The 24,710-nt window shown below is 32.3% G+C and overlaps 1 protein-coding gene across 1 annotated transcript in view; it reads left to right on the forward strand.

The window, feature by feature from the left end:
* The window catches only part of pip (heparan sulfate 2-O-sulfotransferase pipe), a 183,844-nt gene that overhangs the window by 63,532 nt on the left and 95,602 nt on the right, over positions 1 to 24,710 (forward strand). The window contains exon 2 of the mRNA XM_088267864.1: positions 21,211 to 21,350. Within this exon, the coding sequence (XP_088123990.1) occupies positions 21,211 to 21,350 (140 nt within the window). The remainder of the gene's footprint in view (positions 1 to 21,210; positions 21,351 to 24,710) is intronic.

The following is a 24,710-nucleotide window of genomic DNA, read 5'->3' on the forward strand; positions in this document are numbered from 1 at the left end:
TCAATAATGGGTAAAATTGGTGAATGTTACACGTGTGTAAAGTGATCACTTAAACCAGCCTATGACGGTCGTCAGCCCCGTAAATGCCCAGACTTCCATATTTTTCTTCATCTTTGATGAGATGTCAAAAAATAATACTTTGATGATTGATTAAATACCGTATTAAGATTTAAAAATTAAAGAAAGCTTTTTTTAATGGATGGGTCCGAATAGAAACGACAAGTTTCTTTCCCGGATCTGGGAATATGGAGGGAGATTTCAGAGTGAACCATATATTTGTATTAATGTAAGATTATGAAACTCTTCCATAATGTTTTTTATATTTTCTCATTTGCTATATTTTCTCATTTTTTATATTTTCTCATTTGTTTATTTTTAATATGCTTCTTATGCCTTTTTATTATACCTGTTTATTGTTTTTATATTTTGTCATGTAGTAGTATTATTTTTGGTTATTAAAAAAATAAATTGTTACTTTTTTATTTGTATTCCAGTCTTGTTAACCTTAATCCCATATCCCAAAATGAGAAATAGAAATTTCTCATCGGGAATATTATATGTATATATCGTAGTCATACAGGAAAAAGTGACCAAGTGCATTTTTTACAAACACGTGATCATTGACTATTTTGACATCTTACTAGCTAAATATTGCCCTGAAAAAATCTCAAAAGAATTTAAACTAGGAAGTTTAATATATTAACTTGTTAAAAAATGACTAACTGCATAGATGTTTATGCTCTTGCCAAGCAAAAGTGACTTAAATGGCCCTCCTGAACATTTTACGTTTTGTTAGTTAGTCACTTTCTCCTGCACGACTACGATATGACTTATGTATGTAATATGTTTTGAAATAAATAAATAAAATATTTAACACATTGTATGTATTTTAATAAGTTTAGAATTCACAGCAAAAGTACACCCGTTCCATAAATTGGTGTCATTGGACTCGCCTAATGAAAACCACGTTTTGTCACAGATCCACTTAATTCACGTTTAAGTGGTCGTGAACTTGGAAAAAATGCTGAAAAATATCTGTTTTTATACGTGAACCGACTACTAACGGATTTATCATAACGGTCCGCGGTACAGAACAATTAATTTACGTCGCTCAGTTGTTTAACTGGGTATTATATTGTATCACAATCGTCGCTTTGTTATGACTGTAAATGTCGTAAAATTTACGAAAAGCCAAATAATAATGATTAATTATAATGATAAAATGCGTGTGAAGTTAAATACATAGTTTATAATACATATAAATACACATTTTGGTATCTCAACAAGGGTGAAGATAAATCTCGGTATTTACAGGGCTTACGACCCTCATAAACTTGGTTAATAAATCGCTTTATACACGTGCAACATTCACTTTTTTACGCGTGATAAAATTCATGATCACTTCTGAAATTTTTGGTATTCCTACATGTATAGTAAATCTAGTGATTTTTTACTTGTGATCTTGATTACATCTTAATAAAAGGATCTCCGCTAAATAAAAGATTTCTCAAACCAACTATAGATTGCTTCAGTGTAGTCACATGTAAGATTGGATATTGATTGATAAGACATTGGATATTGATCTGTTCCATGTGTTCGAAGGAGTTTTCCGAAGCGGGATTCTTCTACACCTTTAAGTCTTCTTGCTTACTTTTAATATATACGCCTTGAATATTGTTTGTTATGTATATAATATTTTTTTTGTTAAATAAATTGAAATTGAAAAATTGAAGATGTCATGAATTTTACGTTATATATAGGAGTTCAAAAAATTAGTACCGTTATTGTAAATCGTGAGTAGAATGGTGAATGACACACGTGTGAAAAGTGATCAGTAAACCAGTCTATGACAGTAAGTAACCCCTGTAAATGCCAAGACTTCCACATTCTTTTTCATCTAAATACAGGACTCCTATATAAAGGATAAACCGGCCGATAGTTATGCCTGTAGGAAGAACTACCGCTTTGCTTAGCAATATCACGCAGGATATTGATCTTTTTAATATGTCTGAGGGAGTAATCCGAAGCGGGATTCTTCTTCAAATTTTAAGAGTTTTACTTACTTTGTAACTTATATTATTAGTATACATGTACATAAATGTATGCCTTAAATGAAAGTTTGTCATATCGCTCACTCCTTTCAAGAACGTCATAAATCAAAAATCGTAAATTTTCAGCTGTGCATGTTTTCGGAATGCCCAGAAAATGTACTATATCCCAGCAAAAGTGGCATATTTTTTACTCAACATTTACCCGCTACAGGGCATAAAATGTTGTTTTTGAATTTTGAAGAAAATGTATTGTTTAATTATTTTTTTTGAAAATATTAAATATTTTTCAAATGGAGAAAAAACCTTTAGGTTTTACCTAAAAAGATCTGATGCACAGTAAAAAGATCAATAAGTAGTTTGATATTTATTTTTAATACATTGTATTATATTTTTAAACTTTAAAAACGTCGTCCTGAAAAATCAAGTTTTTTTTTATTTATGACGTTCTTGAAAGGAGCGAGCGATATGTACATGTATATATAATAAACTCAATTGAATTGAATCTATATTGAGATGTTATTTTTATTTTAAATATGCAAACATATATGTATTTAGTAGAGTTGTCAATAAAAGTTCATTAAGACGTTTTATGTGAAAGGATTGATCTCAATTCGTTTATCCACAAAAGCCACAAATTCTTTGTAGAAAATAATACAATATTTCAGTATTATTCAAATTTTCATTGAAACTTTATACAAAACGATGCTCCAATTCGTGATGAAAATCGCTCACGATGGCCCACTCACAATTTTTAGCCTTCATTGATTTTGAAACTGTTGATCCTAATACAGTAAAACATCGATATAATAGACCTCTATTAAACGAACTTCGGATATAGCGGACAAAATACCCGATCTTAAAACGTCCTGTTAATGTTAAATATGCTTTAATTTAAGTGACAAATTTTGTCTCAAAACTACAAAAATGAACTCGATTCCTTTTTCGAAGCAGGATGACCGAAAGCAAGTGCGTCGATATCATATCGATAACAGCAACGTCACCTCACAACGAGTGATTGAAGACAATGAATAGAATTTTGTTTGTGCTTTGTATTGTTTATTTATATCTAAATATTTCTTACCCTAATCCACACCCAATGGTGCGTAGGGCATTCCATCACAAAGCAGTGTCATATTGATCGTTAACATACTTAAAACAAAGGTGATAAGATTCAGGTATCAGTCCAGGGTAATATTAAATAAATATGAGAGAAAATCACATATTTATTTGACCCACCCTGGGAATCAAACTTGGTGAAGGCAGTGTCATCTTGATCGTTAACACTTGAAGGAAAGGAGATTAGCCCTGCGCTTCAGGTAATATTAAATAAATATTAGTGTGAAAATCACATATTTATATAACCTCCTACTGGCAATCGAACCGGGGACGATACGGAGCGTGCTGACCATTACATTCCGGAGGTGGAGATATAAAAATACAGTGTTTATATTTGAAATTGAAAATATGAACAATATCTAAATACAGTGTTGATATTTGAAATTTAAAATGTGAACAATTCCTAAATACATTGTTTATATTTGAAATCGAAAATATGAACAATATCTAAATACAGTGTTCATATTTGATATGGAAAATATGAACAATACCTAAATATAGTGTTCATATTTGATATTAAAAATATGAATATTATCTAAATACAGTGTTCATATTTTCAAAAAAGTTTGTTGATTTAAAGCAATTTTTACATAACGGACTGTCGACTTTAAGGGACACTCCCTCCCTCAAATTGGTCCGTTATATCGAGGTTCTACTGTATATTAGAATCGTGAAAATTAAATAATATTGCATACATGTAGCCTTGAAGGCAGGCTGTATTGAAGGCACCGTTGGTCCGCATAGGAAGCGATAGGCCCAGAAGGTTTATCATCACCGTATTTGGAAACAATCGTGATTGCATGTCTCGTTACTCGCTTTAGGAAATCGTAATTTAACTGGTCGTGCTCTTAACGCAGCATCAGCTATGCGCAAATATAAACATGTGTGCATAATATGCACTCACTAGGCTTGAGAAATGCACTCCCGTATAAATTAGTCCGCCTTCGTAGTGTAATGGTCAGCACGCTGGAGGTCCCCGGTTAGATTCCCAGGGGGGGTTAAATAAATATAAATGATTTTTTCACTCTTATATTTAATCAATATTACCTTGGACTGGTACCGGAAGTGGAAGGCTGATCACCTTTCCCTCATGTGTTAACAACGATCAAGATAATTCTGCGTTTATATGATGCAGTGCTCTATGCACCATTGGGGTGCGGATAAGGGTTTAAATGAAATAATTTTTTTGTGAAGAAATTGTTTCTATAATAAATAGTCTAACGTATAGAAAAGAAAAGTACTATGTTACCATACATATAAGTATGGTAACATAGTACTTTTACCATACATATAAGTATGGTAACATCACTTTACACACGTGTAGCATTCACCAATTCTACCCATTATTGACAACCACACTACTCAAATTCTTGGAAGTTCTATACATATGAACCAATTTTGAAACATTGTTCTTGAATCAATAGAACTTCACCAGAGACATCTATTGGTGGGATGAAAAGAAGCTTTTCATTGAGCAAAAACTCTTATATTAGTATGTGAGGTCCGAATCCTAGATTATAATCACACACATGAGAAACGCCAGAAAATATCATTTTCATTTATACCATTTAAGCTTATAATTTCACCAGATAATTTAATAACATGAAAAATACTATGATTGGAGATAATCCAAATTTGTGAACAAGTATTTGGACACACTCAAAATGTTGTATTAAATAAATTACCTTTAGCGTGACGTAACAATTGCATATTGAACCAAAAGTAATTACTTTCGATAGAATTCCATTCACCGATACAATTGCACATAGAAAAAAAATACGTATAATTATTTACATTAATATATCACAAAAGGCAGACTACACTGGATATAAAGAATACGAGTTAGCCTCACAGCAGCAATAAAAGCAATTTGTTATAAAATAATGGAGCTTTGGTATAGACACTTTGTTTCACTTTCGTTGGAAACTCGTTTCGAAGAGGGCCATAATTTCTACTATTTTGGCCGGCGTGTTTTTGACGTACAGTAAAACTTCGATATAACGGACTTATATTTAACAAACTACGAATATTACGGACAAAAATCCGATCAAATGGCGTACTTTTAATATTTAATATGCTTAAATTCAAGTGTCGCAGCATGTAAACAATTTTTAGCGGCCTTCATCTATCTAGCTACGAGTAGCATTAGAATTTTAGACATAATGCCATGCTGCTTACTGACTGCACCTAGCTGGAGCAACAACATCACTCATCTTCCTTGCTTCATCCTAAATAATCGTCTTTTTAGACTGTTAGGATCATCTCACCTCATCCTCAGGTTGTAGGTTCTTCTATCATATACAACGTCACCTAGGTCATGCCTTCGAATCATGTTATCGTTCTGTAGCATCCATGATTTTTTAGTCTTCCTATAGATGTCTTTCGAGGAAGATCCATGGTGATCGCCTGGCCTACAATATGTTCAGGTTCTTTACATCCTATGTGCCCACCATACCTTCTCAATTTGCTTTTCCCTTTGAATTTTGTTCGTGTTTTTTATTGCATATTTAAATTCTCAATATTATTAATATTTACTTAGTGGTTAGTCATTTTTACTTTTATATTTTTTACAAAAATGTTAGTAATATTAGTATTAAACTACTCACTGAGATTTGTATGTCTTTTGGTTTCGAGACGTACCCGTCTCTTCGTCAGGACAATCACTACCACAGCATGCAAACATTACTACCCCTCACTACCATAGCACTATTTACACACTAAAAACTACACAAAATGTTTAACACGTGCAATTTTGATCGACCCGAAGACCAACATGCACTATACATATTTATATGTAAATAAAATTAAAAAAAGCTTATTTATTAGATTAAAACCAATATTTTTAGCTTTTCCACTTTTTTTTATTTGACCAACGACCGGGTTTCGTCGTTACCGACATCATCAGACTGGTATGTCGGTAACGACGAAACCCGGTCGCTGGTCAAATAAAAAAAAAAGTGGAAAAGCTAAAAATATTGGTTTTAATCTAATAATACATTAAAAATGCAATTCCATCACGAAGTGTCAGTGGATAATATAAATCTATTAAAAAGCTTATTTATTTATTTTAAAACTATTTTTACATAACGGACTTTCATCTTTAACGGACACCCCTTTTCACCAATTAGTCCGTTATATCGAGGTTTCACTTCACTCCAATAATCAGTGTCAGAATACCCACGGACGAATATTAATTATTTCATCAAGAGAAATGATTTCATCAGTGATGTAAAAGGAGTGACATGCGATGAAAACTTCCCAGCGATCCTTTCATGCGATGAATTACAGTCATCATTTGTAACGGGACATTTCAAATACAATCCGTCTCACTTTTGGTTTTAATTGTACATTATACGGGTGATACCTTTGAAAAATTACATAAGACTATTACGTCATTCTAGGTTTCCCACATATGAAGTACATGTAAGAACACTCTAGGTACATACACATATTTAGTGAGGCTTTTAAATAACCAAGAGTCTTTCTTTTCCTTTTAAAATTGTCACGATACGATGACCATAAATAACCTACGATTTATCTTCAATTTATTGTAATATATAAAAGCATAATGACGAAATTATTGCCATGAAGTAATTGCTTTGAACCAAATAAAATAATGTATTATTTCGCTCACTCCTTTCGACAACATCATATATCAAAAATCGTCCATTTTCAATTGTGCATGTTTTTTTTTCGGAATTCCCAGCAAAAGCGGCATATTTTGAACTTAATATTTACCCGCTACAGGGCAGAAAGTGTTGTTCTTACATTTTGAAGAAAAGGTATTGTTTAATAATTTTTTGAAATATACTTATTATTTTTCAAATGGAGAAAAAACAGTCTGTTGTAAAAATATCTGTAGCACAGTAAAAAGTTCAATAAATGGCTTGATATGTATGTATAATACATTTCATTATATTTTTAAACTTTAAAAACGATCTCCTGAAAAATCTAGTTTGATATATGACGTTATTGAAAGGAGTGAGCGATATGTCTTAATTCGATAGAAAATATCTATCGTCTTTTTAAATGAGAGAAGATTTCAAATTTATACTTTTTTGTAGGCCTAGGCAGCCCGTTATAAAAATAGGTATCAAATTATGGTAGGTACAGTGCATTTGACTCAATGTCCGCGATACTATCCACGGGAAATAAATTCAATAATTTATTGAAAAACTTATATTTTTACAATATAGATTATTTTAAAAATATTATCCACTCTACGGATATGTTATTATCATAGGTGAGCAAATAGAGCAACCTATATGAATACTTCACAAATACCTGAATAAATGGCGCCATAATCAGCCATACTTCCGAATCTATTAAAAATGCTACTCGCATGTGGAAGGTACCCGAGCCTATTGCGAATATACAGGTTTGAAAAATTAATGCAATATGAATGTTCGACAATGGACAGAATGGTGAACGTAAACATAAGTATAATAAGTGATCGCTTGAACGAGCCAAGTGCCAGGTAGTAAGCCCTGTAAATGATCAGAGATCTATCTTCTATCGTATAAAAATGACAAATGCTTAATCTCATTTTTTAAACCCTTATCCGCACCCCAATGGTGCATAGGGCACTGTTTCATATAAACGCAGTGTTATCTTGATCGTTTATACATGAAGGAAAGGTGATCAGCCCTCCGCTTCAGGTACCAGTCCAGGGTAATATTTAATAAATATTACAGTGAAAAAATCACTCGTATTTATTTGACCCCCCCTGGGTATCGAACCCGGGACCTCCAGAACGGTAGCCGAGCGTGCTGACCATTGCACTACGGAGGCAGACAAAAAACTCATTTAAGACGCCTATAATATATATTATAATATACTTGTAATATCCATAGGTTGAAAAATCCAATGTCTGATAGAAAAAATAATGAAAAAGGAAAAATTTCCTTTATTTCTAAATCCAATAACGCAATGTACCTAGGTGCATGTATTTCAATGTTCTCACGAGTGTAGAATTATCATGAAAAACAATCGACATTTATACATGGAGGTGCAATCTACCACACATTTAATTATACATATATGCATTTTGCAAATCAAACCGATAAATATTCATAATAAGCGTCGAGGTATGAGGAGATTGATAGAATAATACATACCATAACTTACAACACTCACTTACAGGTATGTTAGATGCACAATTCACAGGAAAGATCGATTTGGATTTTTCACCATATTTTCAATAAATTTAATTTTTAAGCAATTTCTCTCAATATAGATGAAGAAGAATACGGTATTTTGAGTATTTATGGGGTCTACAACCCGTCGTAGGCTGGTTTGAGTTATCACTCTATATTTATACTTCAATTGACACCTTCTACATTTTACTTCTCTGAACCATCTTTAGTTGAATATATCATGACTCAAGACTCAAGTATTCAAAATGTTGTGAATATATTAAACTAGTCAAATTGTAAGTTTAATAATGGTGTATAGGGCATTGCATCAAATGCAGTCATAATTTGATCATTTATTAAACGAGGACAATGTGATGGTCCAACGCTTAAAATATCTCGATATTTTTTAAGTGAATATTATTTTATATGATTTTTTGATATTTCAAAATAGATGAAGAAGAATATGGACGTCTGGACATTATTTACGGGGAAGTTTTGAGTGATCACTTTACACAAGTATAAATTCACCAATTCTACCCATGATTGACAACCACACTACTCAAATTCTTGCAACTAATATAAAACTTCCAACAATTTTAGTAGTGTGGTTGTCAATAATGGGTAGAATTGGTAATTGTTACAGTGTGTAAAGTGATCACTTAAACCAGCTTATGATGGTCGTCAGCCCCATAAATGCCCAGACTTCCATTTTCTTCTTCATCTTTGATGAGATGTCAAAAAATAATACTTTTAATTTTTACTAATGTTCATGATGAAATAAAAATAAATTAATATACTCCTTTACATTATTAATGAAAAGCTAATATCTTCATGTATTTTTGGGGGTGTAGTTCACTTACCCCACTGGCTTTAATTCGCCTTACTTTCCCTTGCACTCAATAAGAATAACTGACCTCTCCCGTTGCAAGTGGGTAACCTCCTTTATCCCCGCACTCTCGACTCGCCCATCAGGTTATGCCACGCCATACCACGGCTGAGGCTAACTTAATATATCACATAACCGGGTATTTTAACCGGTGGTTAAAACTAGGTAAGCTTTCATCTGCTCGGTCGGTTAATGTAATGCTCGACCGCGGAACTGTAATTTGCAATTTACTGCGAACGGCTGTTCTTCAAACTGCTCATTTTCTCAGCAATGAGGTATCAACCACTATGATGATATGCTTCACTCACAGATCAAATAATATTAATTATAAAACTAACTAACTAACTAACCATCACGCCGCTTCCCCGCAGGGGTAGGCAGAAAGAATAGAGCGCCACACCACTCTGTCCTTGCAAACATTCTTCGCCTCTTCCACGTTCATGCATCTCCTCGTACATACCCGCCGATTGTTACGACTCCTAACCTAACCACTTTCAAGTATTTGGCATACCTGATCGTGCCATGTTTTTCTCGGTCTTCCTCTGCTTCTTTTCCCACTAATATTCGCCTCATAAATTTGTTTTACCATTCTTTCCTCACTACATAATTCGTTCTACATGTCCAAACCATCTCAACACACCTTTCTTAATTTTATCGATAATGCTTATCTCAGCTTTGCATTCCTTCCTTATTTCACTATTCGCACATCTATCATACATCGTTTTGTCGCACATTCTTCTGAGAGATAACATAAATATAATCACGATATCTTGAGCTTTTAAACTAACTACTGTCCGTTCATATTTATTTTACCACTGATTTATTTATATTCATATTTATTTTTATTTATTTTATTTATGTTCATATTTAGTTTACCTCAGATTTATATATACTTAAAAAACATAATAACTAGAGGTAAAATAATTGTGGATTTACTGTATTTATAAGCGCCGTGCAAAAATCAGATCACAATGACTAAATATTTTTATATATTTTTTCAAACCACTACCTAATAATGTAATTGACCACCACGCCGATTCTCCGTAGGGATAGGCAGAGAGAATAGAACGCCACACTACTATGTTTTTAAGCTAACATTACTCTATTTTGTCTTCTGACCTGAAGCCTTTAAGTATTTGAAAGACTTGAGTAAGCAAAATTTCCTTCAATCTATTTCTGCTCCTATTTTCAACTATATTCGCTTCATAAATTTGTTTTTCCGTTCTTTCTTTACTAGTTTAATTCATTTGCCCAAACCATCACAATACATAATTTTAAATTACTCAATTTTATCGATTGTCTTTATCTCGGTATTGCATTCTTCCTTAAAATACCATTCGAATATCCATCACACAACATTATGCCACAGATTGATCAAAATGCAGTGGCATTTCGTCTACCTTCATCCTTCTTTTGCTAATTTCATGCTTCATTCCACATATTAGGGTTAGCACCGGGATTCCATTGTGTGCTGCCAGTTAAGCTTTCGCTGTTTGGCTTAGGTAATATATCTATTTTCCATTTAAATTTTACTTAATTAACACCACTGTTTCTTTCATAGTGACATATCGCTCACTCCTTTCAAGAACGTCATAAATCGAAATTCGTCAATTTTCAGTTGTGTTTGTTTACGAAATGCGCAGAAAATGTACTTTATCCCAGAAAAAGAGGCATATTTTTAACTTAATATTTACCCGATACAGGGCAGAAAGTGTTGTTTTTGCATTTTGAAGAAAAGGTATTGTTTAATTATTTTTTTAAATATACTAAATATTTTTCAATGGGAGAAAAAATCTTCAGGTTCTACCTAAAAAGATCTGTTGTACAGTAAAAAAATCAATAAGTTGCTTGATATTTTGTTTTAATACATTGTATTATATTTTTAAACTTTGAAAACGATCTCCTGAAAAATCAAGTTTTTTGATTTATGACGTTCTTGAAAGGAGTGAGCGATATGTTTCGATGCATTCAGCAACATTATGATACCATATTATAAGATGTTTAATTACGGTAATTAATGCATTGAAACGCGTGTAACAACATGAAGCGGTATTTACCAAAATACATATTTTGATTGGTTATTAATTTATATTACGTACACATTTTTATTATTAGTAAGGCTGTACAATAAAACTCAAATCCTCTTGAACCTTCACCACCCCGTCTAGCATATGTAACGGTGAAATTGGCAAAAACTTACAACAAAAAATATTAAAAAATATATATATTCATTTCAGATTCCTATATTTTGATCAATGCAAATGTCAATCAAAAAATACCTGCCTACATATATATTTATATTTTGAATATACAGATGTTACAATACTTTTGTATTTCAGATAAAGAAACATAATATACGAGTGTAGATGCCGAGTTGTATTCAAAGATCAGGTAATTAAAAAAAATTGATGTGAAATAAATATGATTCTGTCATTACTTACAACATTTTGAGTGTGTCCAAATACTTGTTCACAAATCTGAATTATCTCCAATTATAGGAGTTATTTTCATTTTTTTGACGTAAATTCCCAGACTTCCACATTCTTCTTCATCTGATGAGATTATTATTACTTTTGAAATAAATTACTTTTCAATAATATGTAAAAAATAAACACGCACAATATGTACTAATATATGAGTTTCTGCTCAATAAAAAGCTTATTTTCATCTCACCAATAGATGTCTCTAGTGGAGCTCTGTGTTTGAATTTAGAAACGATGTTTCTAAATTGGTTTCTATATATAGAACTTCTAAAAATTTTAGTTGTGCGGTTGTCAATAATGGGTAGAATAGGTGAATCACTTAAACCAGCCTATGACGGTCGTCAGCCCCGTAAATGCCCAGACTTCCATATTGTTAATTACTTAATTTTTTCTCTTGTCAAAATATCCTCGAGTTTTTTCAAGTAAAAAGTTGCAGCTCCATAGCATTTGTATATATTTTTAAAAGTAATTTTATACATTTGTGTATATTATTTACATATTTTGTAAAAGTAATAAATTTAAAAAAAACTAATAACCCGCAAAGTCTTTGTTTTAGAGGCTTGTCTGCAAAGTAGGATAGTAAGAATAGGAAAGTCAATGTGTAAAATAAATCACAAACGTCTAGACCAATTGAATTTTTTTTTTCAAATTTGTTTCGCTATCGTCGGGAATCGAACCCGGGCCAGGGATACTCAGACTTCCACCTTTTTTGGTATAAAAAAGAATGACCCTTTATTTTGAAAAATCTATATTATAACTACATTTTCTATTTCATGGGTTTTCTTGTCAGCGACATTACAATAACGTCACACAAACTTTAAAAATGTCTTGTAAAATGTCGTGGGTAAAACAGAAAAATAATCTGAAGTGTTGTTTTATTTATTTATTTTATTTTAAACTTCATGTACAGAAAATAAAAAGTACATTGGCGGGCTTATTGCTAAAAAGCAATATCTTCCAACCGACCATAGACGGACTAGTGATATTGATCAAAACGTTTGATACCATATATAGCCGTTTGCAATCAGTGGGCAGATAGTACTTGAACAATTAAAAAAAACATAAATTACAAATTGACATTTAAAAAGAAACATAAATTAACAAAAGACGATAATAAGGAGGGCAAAGGAAGAAGGAATTTAGGGAAGGAGGTAGAGGGAGGAGGTTTGATCGACAGTTAGGATTCTAATGACAGATAGTAATGTCTCAGACGTTTTTAAAAGTTAATACATATTATTGTCTGATGTAATAGATTTTATCAAAAAACTAAAAAACAATTAATTAACAATTAGACAAAAAAGTATTCTAGGATTCTAATGATAAATAGGTAGAATTCGGTAGCAAGTTTAAGAAAGAGAGGAGGGGTCAGGGGAGGAGGAGATGGACAGTTAGGGTTCTAAGGTAAGATAATGATGTTTCAGGCGTTTTTTGAAGGTTAAGATAGAAGGTGCATTTTTTACATGTAGAGGTAGTTCATTCCAGAGTCTAGCCGCTTGGACAGTAAAGGAATTACTGAGGAATGCTGTGTTGTGGCAAGGAATGGAGTAGTTGTATTTTATTGGTAAAATACAACTACAGATAGCAGTGTAAGTGCCATTTTAAAAATAAATGTCATCAGGCGTTAGTTATACGCGCGGGATTAATGTCCGTCCATACTCCTATTAGGAAAATTTCGTTTGGACGACCACGTACGGCCACACTCCCGGTCAGGTTAATATTATTCATTTGATCTGAGTGCTCGTCTATTGCCTTTTCGCACTATGCTGGCTTAAGCTTTCTAAAACAAGTAAGAGGTGAGAAGACACTGGTGTAAGAACTATGTACCAACTGGTAGATCGATAGTGGAGCGGCTCTTCGCAACTGTTGTTTTCTTTTATGATTCTCAGTACGAAGTATATTTCAATACTCTTCATCTATATATGAAATACACATATATGTACAGGGATGACCAAGTTTACTTAAATTAAAAATATTGTCCGCCTCCGTAGTGTAATGGTCAGCACGCTCGACTACCGTTCTGGAGGTCCCGGGTTCGATTCCCAGGGAGGGTCAAATAAATTTAAGTGATTTTTTCACTCTAATATTTATTTAATATTACCCTGGACTGGTATCTGAAGCGGAGGGCTGATCACCTTTCCTTCATGTGTTAATGATCAAGATAATACTCTGTTTATATAATGCAGTGCCCTATGCACCATTGGGGTGTGGATAAGGGTTTCAATGAATGAATGATATATTATTAGATTAAAACCAATATTTTTAGCTTTTCCACTTTATTTTTATTTGACCAGCGACCGGGTTTCGTCGTTACCGACGTCATCAGACTGGTGATGTCTGATGATGTCGGTAACGACGAAACCCGGTCGCTGGTCAAATAAAAATAAAGTGGAAAAGCTAAAAATATTGGTTTTAATCTAATAATATATTAAAAATGCAATTCCATCACGAAGTGTCAGTGGATAATATAAATCTATAATGAATGAATGAATGAAAAATATGAAGTATTTTTTAGTATGGATTCAATATGGCTATTTATAATATTATAAAGCGAGTTGTATGGGAAGGAAGAGAGGTATTATAAAAGTTACATATTATGGAGAGCAGTAATATGCAGTGCACGAAAATTGATGAGGCTATAGGGTATAAAGATCAGGTTTAGTTGTGGATTATTTAGAAAATATGACATATTACAGATAAAGTTTGAGATAAATCTTGATTGATATAAAATATTGAATTCATTGTATCTAATGTATTGTTTCTAGGGATCAAAATTATTCATTTACTTTACATACATTCTTTCATTTATAAAATATACATATTTTGTTAATTATGTGTCTATAATTATTTATTTTTTATTCAATTTTATTCTTAAAATTAAAAATAGATAGATATTACCACAAATTGGCTGCCAAAGCAGTAAATGGGGATTTTTTTTTAAGAAAAAATTAAACGATGATTTCTATTAATCTAAAACAAAAAAAAATATATTTTCTTGAATGTTTTTCGCAGATACTTTGTGGCACATTTTATAAACTTTATAAAATAAAACAAATTTGTTTTAACCACTTTTTATTGGTACACTTTATCCAACCGGTTTCGACAAGAACCTTGTCATCATCGGGGTTTATGCACTAATTCTAAAACATTATAACATAACACAATATAACATAACCTTACTGTGATTATTTCAATGTTTTAGAATTAGTACATAAACCCTGATGATGACAAGGCTCTTGTCGAAACCGGTAGGAAAAAGTGTACCTATAAAAAGTGGTTAAAACAAAGTTGATTTATTTTATAAAGTTTAAAAAATATAAATATCTGTATGGCATTTTATTCCCCGTAATAAAATAATAAATCTATTTTTTTAAATGATGCTGAATGCATCGAAACAATTCATACGATAGATTTAAAGAAGTAGTGGAATTTACCAAGTAAAACTTGAGTTAAAAATGAAATTAGTATTAATCCATGTGGTCTCTGTTAAACCACCTATAACGCCCGCAGACCGCAAATTACCATTTCTGCACTGTACTTTACCACTCTCCCAGTATATACCGGCATGGTAAGTACAGTGTATACAATATCCCAGCCAAGTCAGATCATAACTCACCAGAGTCCAGTAACAAGGCTGTATCTGATGTGATGTGTGACCGACCCCAATGCAGATACCAAAGGCTAAATCCTATTTACCATGAGCACTCCTATACCCATCGTATACTATGGAATTATCGAATCTTTAAGAGGGAGTTCATGGGTACTAGCGAGAATTAGTGTGTGATGTGAAAAATGTGCATTATTTATTATTTGATTACCGAAAACTGGGTGATGTTTATTAAAATATATATTAATGTTTATTTATGAACGTATTCTCATTCATCAATTTAAACAGAAGAGCCAATTCGTAATTGCCTATTACAGTTCAAGTGTATTATATTTACAACATTTCGAGTGTGTCCAAATACTTGTTAACAAATCTGGATTATCTCCAATAATAGGAGTTATTTTTTGACATCTCATCAAAGATGAGTCAGCCCCGTAAATGCCCAGACTTCCATATTCTTCTTCATCTTTGATGAGATGTCAAAAAAATGTATTATATTTATTTAAAATTTTATTTTTACTTGGTAAATACAACAATTTCTTAAAATATACTGTGACACGTGTTTGGTTGCATTTCGCATCATTTTCAAACACCGTAAAATGATGCGGAATGCATCGAAAGAGGTGTCACAATAGATTTCAAGACAAAGTTGTATTTACCAAGTAAAACTTAAATTTTATAATCAATTGAGTCTGACCCCTCGCGTGGCCGTTCGCTTACTGAATAAGATGTTCGTTCGAGTTCGATGCGAGTTCGCTCTTAATGTAAATAGTTTCTACACATGATGAATGTTAATGCAGCTAAGAAAGTTGATGTTCATTATTCCCTAAATGGGATTTATAACATAACTAGTTATACAGACGTAGTAATTTTCACTTTTCTTCTACATATTGGTGAAAAGAATTTGTAAATCCTGCCTATTTTCTAATGCCTGTACAATGTTATTAATTTATTTTTATTTCAGTATTATTTCCACCAACATTTTTTCATTGTACCCAAACGTTCTATTGCGAATAATGTCCTTTGAAAGTTCGATCAAATCAGGTTTGTATGTCGTTATTTTTAGCACGTTTCCAGGTTCTTACCAAAAAGTCAATTTCTCAGTTTACTTATGAAAAGGTTAATGCTTGAAAAAAATTGTTCTCATGAATACATAGAGTCGGAGAGCCTTTCCGCGAATATTTGTGTCGGAGTCGCACTTTAAAGGTCAAGAGCCGTAAAGTGGCTCCGGAGCCATACAACCAGGCAATCGAAATGGATCTTCCTCGAAATATATCTAGAAGAAAACTAAAAAAAATCATGTATGCTACATGTTACAGAAAGATAGCATGATTCAGAGGCATAGCCTAGGTGACGTTGTCCATGATAGAAAGGACCTACAACCTGAGGACGAGGAGAGCTGACCCCGGCAGTCTACAAAGACGATAAGTTTGGATAGAGCTAGGAAGAAGAATATATTTAATCCATATCGTAGTCGTACAGGTGAAAGTGACCAACTACCAAGCGTAAAATGTTCAGGAGGGCCATTTAAGTCATTCAAAACACCAATGCAGTTAGTCATTTTTAACAAGTCAATATATTATACTTCCAAGATTAAAATCCTTTGGGATTTTTTCAGGGCAATATTAAGCTAGTAAGATATCAAATGGTCAATGATCACGTTTTTATAAAACAATGCACTTGGTCACTTTCTCCTGTATAACTACGATATACCTACTCGCATTTAATTTTTATTTTTTATATATTCCATATTAATTTGACCGTTCAACTTAAACATTAGCATTCTCCATTTATTTTACATATAGTATGAAAAGCACGAAGCGCATGATCAAAAGAAATGTATATTTCCCCTTTACTTCAAGTGGCTTTTCATTAATTATTATTAATAGTACAGCATTAGGCCTATATATCGTTAGCAACGTCTTCCTAAGTAATCAGCGGAAGTTCACAACCTTCATTATTTCTAGTAACATCTAACATAAAAACAATCCTCATGCAAGGTCGGAGAAATGATAAATCTAATTTCACTGTGAAAAAACCATGAGTTATCGCGTGTAAATATAAACTTTCATTCGCTTGTTTATTTTTTATTTTGGAGTCGTCAACCCACTTAATGTCCATTAATAAATGACTTGCACAAATTGTGACTCAAATATATTTTTCTCTCCATTAACTTTCGATAATTCTAGTGTTTATATTGCTACTTGCACTTTCCTTACGCGTCTCATACGAAACCTATGATTTCAACTGATGTTTGGTGAAAAATACTTTAAAACCACTTTAAAAAATACTTATATTTTATGTTTGAAGTTAGTTACCTACTCGACCACCTGGGAGAAGAATGACAAAACAGCTTCTCAGTACATAATACCAAAACGGAGTTGATTTTTAAACAAAATTGAAAACACTTTGACATTTTAAATTAATGTTTTACTTAATAAATACCATTATTTCTTAAAATCTATTGTGACACGTGTCCGGAATACATCGAAACACGTATCACAGTAGATTTTAAGAAATAGTGGTATTTACTAAGTAAAAACTTAAATAAAAATGGATAGATCTTACCACAAAGTGACTGCCTATTTAATAAATGAAACACTTATTCAATTTACAACATTTTGAGTGTGTCCAAATACTTGTTCACAAAATCTGGATTATCTCCTATTACAGGAGTTATTTTCATATTATTTTTTGACATCTCATCAAAGATGAAGAAGAATATGGAAGTCTGGGCATTTAAGGGGCTGACGACCGTCATAGGCTGGTTTAAGTGATCACTTTACACACGTGTAACATTCACCAATTCTACCCATTATTGACAACCACACTGATGATATTGATGATAAACAACGATTCAATTAATGATATTATTGATAAACAACGATTCAATTAATGATATTGATGATAAACAACAATTTAATTAATGATATTGATGATAAACAACGATTCAATTAATGATATTGATGATTAAACACTGATTCAATTAATCATATTAACGATAAACAACGATTCAATTAATGATATTGATGAGTTTTTTTATTGCCTAACGTCCATGTAACTCTGAAATCTATCTATTGCTTATGCAAAACCACTTAAAATATTAATATTATTTACACTTCAACTTTATAAGTTTTATAACCTATACTTACTTGTGAGTGGGTTTAAAGTTTCAATAATTTCATGTGATTCATGAGCAGAAATTATAGTAAAATACACTCGTTTTTTTTTTTACGTAAATATGGAGCTCTAGATATATAAATACATGGCTAACGACCTGTGGTTGGCTGGATGAAGTCAACATTCATCATTCTACATTCACCAAAACAAACATGGACCAACATTGACTCAGAACAACCAAGACAAGAAAAATATTAATAAAATCATAAAGAAAAATAATATCTTAAACACTATTTGATAACTTAATTGAACCACAAACTTACTTGATTTTTTTAAAGCAAACATTTTGAATATTATTAATATTTGTGGCATTTAATTTTTGGTTAGTGATTTGTAATTTACAATAAATGTTAGTAACGTTAATATAAAAACACTCACCGAGATTTCAGTCTACTGATTTCAAGACGTACCCATTTCTTCTTCAGAACAATCACTACAGCACCAGTGAAAATAAAACTTTACGTCACTACAATAGCACTATTCACACACGTACAACTTCACAAAATATCAATCACTTGCGTTCTCAAATGTGTTTTTTGGTGACGAAAAATATCACAACGTTGCGTAATACTGTTTTTAGGTAATGTACTATAGGTACCAGTAGTTCAGTCTAATGGTATGCTATATCTGAATACTATAGTGTAGAGAATATATTTTAAAAATGAAGATTTATTACGAAATCGTGTCGGAAAAACTTAAGAGACAATAAAAATTGTTGATTCACGTCACGATTCTGGCGACATTTTGTTTTTGGCATTTGTGAGTAAACTTCTTTATTATTTTTAATGAACAAAAAAATAAATAGAACAGTGGAGTACCTTCTCATCTTGTTTCAACCGAACTTCGACCTTAAGATGATTTATTGTTACATATGATTTTAAGCCTTGTGACTCGTGTCATCTACAAGGCTACTGGCATCACTAATGGCTATTTTTCCTTGAACATGATTATCTTTTTTAGCCTTAAATAGGATTAATTTTTTTATATTTTTTTGTTGGATTTATTTGGTTATCGGATTTCCACAGAGTAAATATTTAACGAATTACAACTTTGGACAGACAAAAAACTATATGCTAAAACATTCATTACATAAGCATCTAAGAATGGTCTCACATAACACAAGGAAATACTTCCCCGCAAAGCACAAAAATCACAACTTACACACTTTATGGCAACGTACATAGAAATACAAGATCCAAAACACATTTATCTTTTGGTCAATTTTTTATTATTATTATTATGCAATAAAGTGTCTTCCAGTGCAGTCTCACCACTTTCTTAATGTCATTGGACCATTTTGTTTGGGGCCTACCCAGGCTTCTACGTCCTGTTCTAGGCCTCCAGTCAAACACCTTTTACGCCCATATATCCTCAGACATACGTACCACATGATATGGAAAATATGTTTTACATATATAGTTAAAAAATAACTCATTTTTACATTATTTTGTCAATCATGGGTAAAATTGGTGAATGTTACACAAGTGTAAAGTGATGACACTTAACCAAGCCTATGTTGGTTGTAAGCCCTCTAAATACCCAGACTTCTATATTCTTTATTGAGATGTAAAAAAATTGTGTTAAAAAATATCTCATAATTGGAGATAATCCAGATTTGGACACACTCAAAATGTTGTAAAACACATCTTATTGTAATGTTGGGTAATATATCCAAAATAAAACGAGATTTTTGTTTATGTAGTATTTATGTGTCCGCCTCCGTAGTGTAATGGTCAGCACGCTCGGCTACCGTTCTGGAGGTCCCGGGTTCGATTCCCAAGGGGGATAAAATAAATATAAGTGATTTTTTCACTGTAATATTTGGACTGGTACCTGAAGCGGAGGGCTGATCACCTTTCCTTCATGTGTAAACGATCAAGATAACACTGCGTTAATATGACACAGTGCCCTATGCACCATTGGGGTGCGAATAAGGGTTTCATTATTATTATTAGTATTATTTTTTGACATCTCATCAAAGATGAAGAAGAATATTGAAGTCTGGGCATTTACGGGGCTGACGACCGTCATAGGCTGGTTTAAGTGATCACTTTACACACATGTAACATTCACCAATTCTACCCATTATTGACAACCACACTACTCAAATTCTTGGAAGTTCTATATATATAGAACTATATATAGAACTAGGTCCAGTGAAGTTCTAGTGATTTAAGAACAAGGTTTCTAAATTGGTACATATATATAGAACTTCCAAGAATTTGAGTAGTGTGGTTGTCAATAATGGGTAGAATCGGTGAATGTTACATGTGTGTAAAGTGATCACTTAAACCAGCCGATGACGGTCGTCAGCCCCGTAAATTCCCAGACTTCCATATTCTTCTTCATCTTTGATGAGATGTCAAAAATAATATGAAAATAACTCCTGTAATTGGAGATAATCCAGATTTTGTGAACAAGTATTTGGACACACTCAAAATGTTGTAAATTATTATTATTATTTTATTTATGTATATCTTAATACGTGACGCGTTTCGTCTTTTTAGGACATTATCAAAGACTATTATTTATATGGAATTATAAACACTAGTTCAATATGGAATTCTACCAACTGTCTGCAGTTACAATAAATACATCTTATTGTAACAGAATTGTTGTACTTTTTCTGCCATGTAGGTACCTAGGACTTTTGTAATTTTAAGGCATCAGATAAGCAGAATGATTCGTCGTAATCATTCTAAGATAAAATAGATCTGTACCAATATTTTAAAGTTGTTTTTTTTTTATGTTACAGGACGATAGAGCTGGTGGCTCTGATGGCCATATCCTCAACGCTGTTCCTCTTCCTCCACACACGAGACCTGAGCACTAAGTTGAGGCAGATGGAGGGCAGGCTGCAACCTGAGGATTCACTCTCTTCCAACCAAATTACTGGTAAGCTAAACATACTTTTTTTCCTGATTTTTTCACAGTAATATTTATTCAATATTACCCTGGACTGGTACCTGAAGCGGAGGGTTGATCATCTTTCCTTCATGTGTAAACGATCAAGATAACTCTGCGTTTATATGACGCAGTGCCCTATGCACCATTGGGTGCGGATAAGGGTTTTATTATTATTATTAAACATTCTTTACAATACCCGAATTAATCAAACCAAAGGTTCCCAAACTGGGCAATATCATGAAATAATATAAATACATACTTAAGTTTCGTAAATATAATCGTAAATATATTTATTAAACAAATGTTTAGATGTGCTTCACATTTACTGTTATCGTAAATTGGAAACTCTATGAGACCACTTTTTTTAATTTTAGAGGTCTTCATCAAAAAGTTACATTTCCAATATTGCGCAAATGAATGCTTTAAATGCAAATCTATTCTGTTTAATTTATTATTAGATTAAAACTAATATTTTTAGCTTTTCCACTTTTTTTATTTGACCAGCGACCGGGTTTCGTCGTTACCGACATCATCAGACTGGTGTCTGGATGTCGGTAACGACGAAACCCGGTCGCTAGTCAAATAAAAAAAGTGGAAAAGCTAAAAATATTGGTTTTAATCTAATAATAAATTAAAAATGCAATTCCATCACGAAGTGTCAGTGGATAATATAAATCTACTATTCTGTTTAGTGTATTTTATCGAAATCTTAATTAAAGTTGCGACAAAACGTGACCAATCCTGTGTTAAACTAATAGGAAATCATTAAATCGCACCAAAACGTAATAATTTTATCCTGATCACTTAAAATCATTTATAATGGAAATGTAACATTTTGGTGAGGACCTCCACAATCAATCTAATATATTATACTTTTAAAATATTAAAATAAGTAAATAAAAATGTTTTATTTAGAAAATTTATAAATTTATCTTCTATTAAAATAATATTTTGATTTGACTTTACTTGTATATACGAAAATTAAAATATCATCCACACATCACCGTAAAAAATAAAAATAAAACATTAAAAAGGAAAGTTACAATAGGTATACTTAAATATAAATACTGGAGAGTAAAATCAATTTGATCTTTTACAGTTAATTCACCTACTAAAGATTTAAACAAATTGCATGCATTTCCATTCCGATAAAAAACGAGAGAGAGGGTCAAATCAAAGCTACTTAATAGAAAGGCCTTATCTAACTAGGCGTGTAATCTGGCATTCAAATAAAATAAAACGCAATACTGATGAGGTGCCCTACTTGTATCGTGGGCTTGATCCGGAAACAAATGATGAATCCGGTTCTTTTAGTTGTACAAACTTACCGCATTCATTTAACCGGGTTAAAACAACTCATTAAATAATCCGAATCAAATGTACCGAATCTTAGAACTAATAGCATGACATGTGAATGGATTACATATCGAAAATATATAACGAGATAATCCAGATCTTCTATGACACCAAAATAGGCACCTACTTATATAATTAATCTTCATTTAGTAGCGCTGCCTCAAAAACACATTATATCGAGGAAGTAGATCATATTATTATTCAACTAAATGACTGACTAACTTAAGAGAATAGAATGCCACACCGCTTTGTCTGTGCAAGGATTCTACGCCTCTTTCACATTCACGGAGGACGACCGAAAAAGACTTGGTACGATCAGATTAATCAGAACCTAAAATCTGGTGGTGTCAAATCACTCACTCCTTTCAAGAACGTCATAAATCAAAAATCGTCAATTTTCAGTTGTGCATGTTTTCGGAATGCCCAGAAAATGTACTTTATCCCAGCAAAAGCGGCATATTTTAAACTTAATATTTACCCGCTTCAGGGCAAAAAGTGTTGTTTTTGCATTTTGAAGAAAAGATATTATTAAATTATTTTTTTTAAATATACTAAATATTTTTCAAAACCTTCATGTTTTACCTAAAAAGATTTTTTGCACAATAAAAAGTTCAATAAGTGGCTTGATATTTATTTTTAATACAACATTTTGAGTGTGTCCAAGTACTTGTTCACAAAATCTGGATTATCTCCAATTACAGGAGTTATTTTCATATCCGAATCCTGGATTATAATCACACACGCGAGAAACGCCAGAAAATACCATTTTCATTTTTATTATTTAAGCTTATAATTTGACCAGATAATTTATTTACAACATTTTGAGTGTGTCCAAATACTTGATCACAAAATCTGGATTATCTCCAATTACAGGAGTTATTTTCATATTATTTTTTGACATCTCATCAAAGATGAAGAAGAATATGGAAGTCTGGGCATTTACGGGGCTGACGACCGTAAAATTTAAATAATAAAAATGAAAATGGTATTTTCTGGCGTTTCTCATGTGTGTGATTATAATCCAGGATTCGGACCTCACATATTAATAAAAGAGTTTCTGCTTAGTAAAAAGCTTCTTTACATCTCACCAATAGATGTCTCTAGTGAAGTTCTAGTGATTCAAGAACAAGGTTTCTAAATTGGTTCATATATATAGAACTTCCAAGAATTTGAGTAGTGTGGTTGTCAATAATGGGTAGAATTGGTGAATGTTACACGTGTGTAAAGTGATCACTTAAACCAGCCTATGACGGTCGTCAGCCCCGTAAATGCCCAGACTTCCATATTCTTCTTCATCTTTGATGAGATGTCAAAAAATAATATTTTTAATACATTGCATTATATTATTAAACTTTAAAAACGTTCTCCTGAAAAATGTTCTGTCTGTAATAATCTGACGTTCTTGAAAGGAGTGAGCGAAATGTCAGGACAGAAGAGTGTGGCGTTCCATCCTTTCTGCCTACTCCTGCTGAGAAATGGCGTGATGGTAGTAGTAGTCAAAATATTGATAAATGTCACAATTATGATAACATAGGCAATAATATTCCCAAGCGTTTTAGTGTCATAAGTATTTGATTTGGGTACTAAATTATAACAATTTTGACCAAATTACGATTCGATATTATTCTTTTGTCTTTTCTAAATTCGCTGGGAATCAGGGGCAAGACAAAGCATTCTTTGAAAAATAATGTACATACTTAACTTGAAAAGGATGAATTGTCGAACCTTGGCTGGATACTTCGAACAATCGGCACTTTTATTGGGGCCTAAATAACACATTATCAACTAATTGCTATTTGATTATTTTCTAATTTATCTTGTGAATTGTCCTCCGGTGGCTGAAATATAACCTATGGCAGGGGTGGTCAATTTTTTGGGTGTCAGTTCACATTACAGATAAAACATTGACCGCGGGCCACATTATAAATTAAACATTCATATAGTTTTGGGTGACCAAATCTTTGTTCGTTAATCTGGATTATTTTAGGCTAT

The sequence above is a fragment of the Brachycentrus maculatus genome, unplaced genomic scaffold, assembly GCF_059751285.1.
Source record: "Brachycentrus maculatus isolate JH-2025_06_01 unplaced genomic scaffold, ASM5975128v1 h1tg000306l, whole genome shotgun sequence".
Lineage (NCBI taxonomy): Eukaryota > Metazoa > Arthropoda > Insecta > Trichoptera > Brachycentridae > Brachycentrus > Brachycentrus maculatus.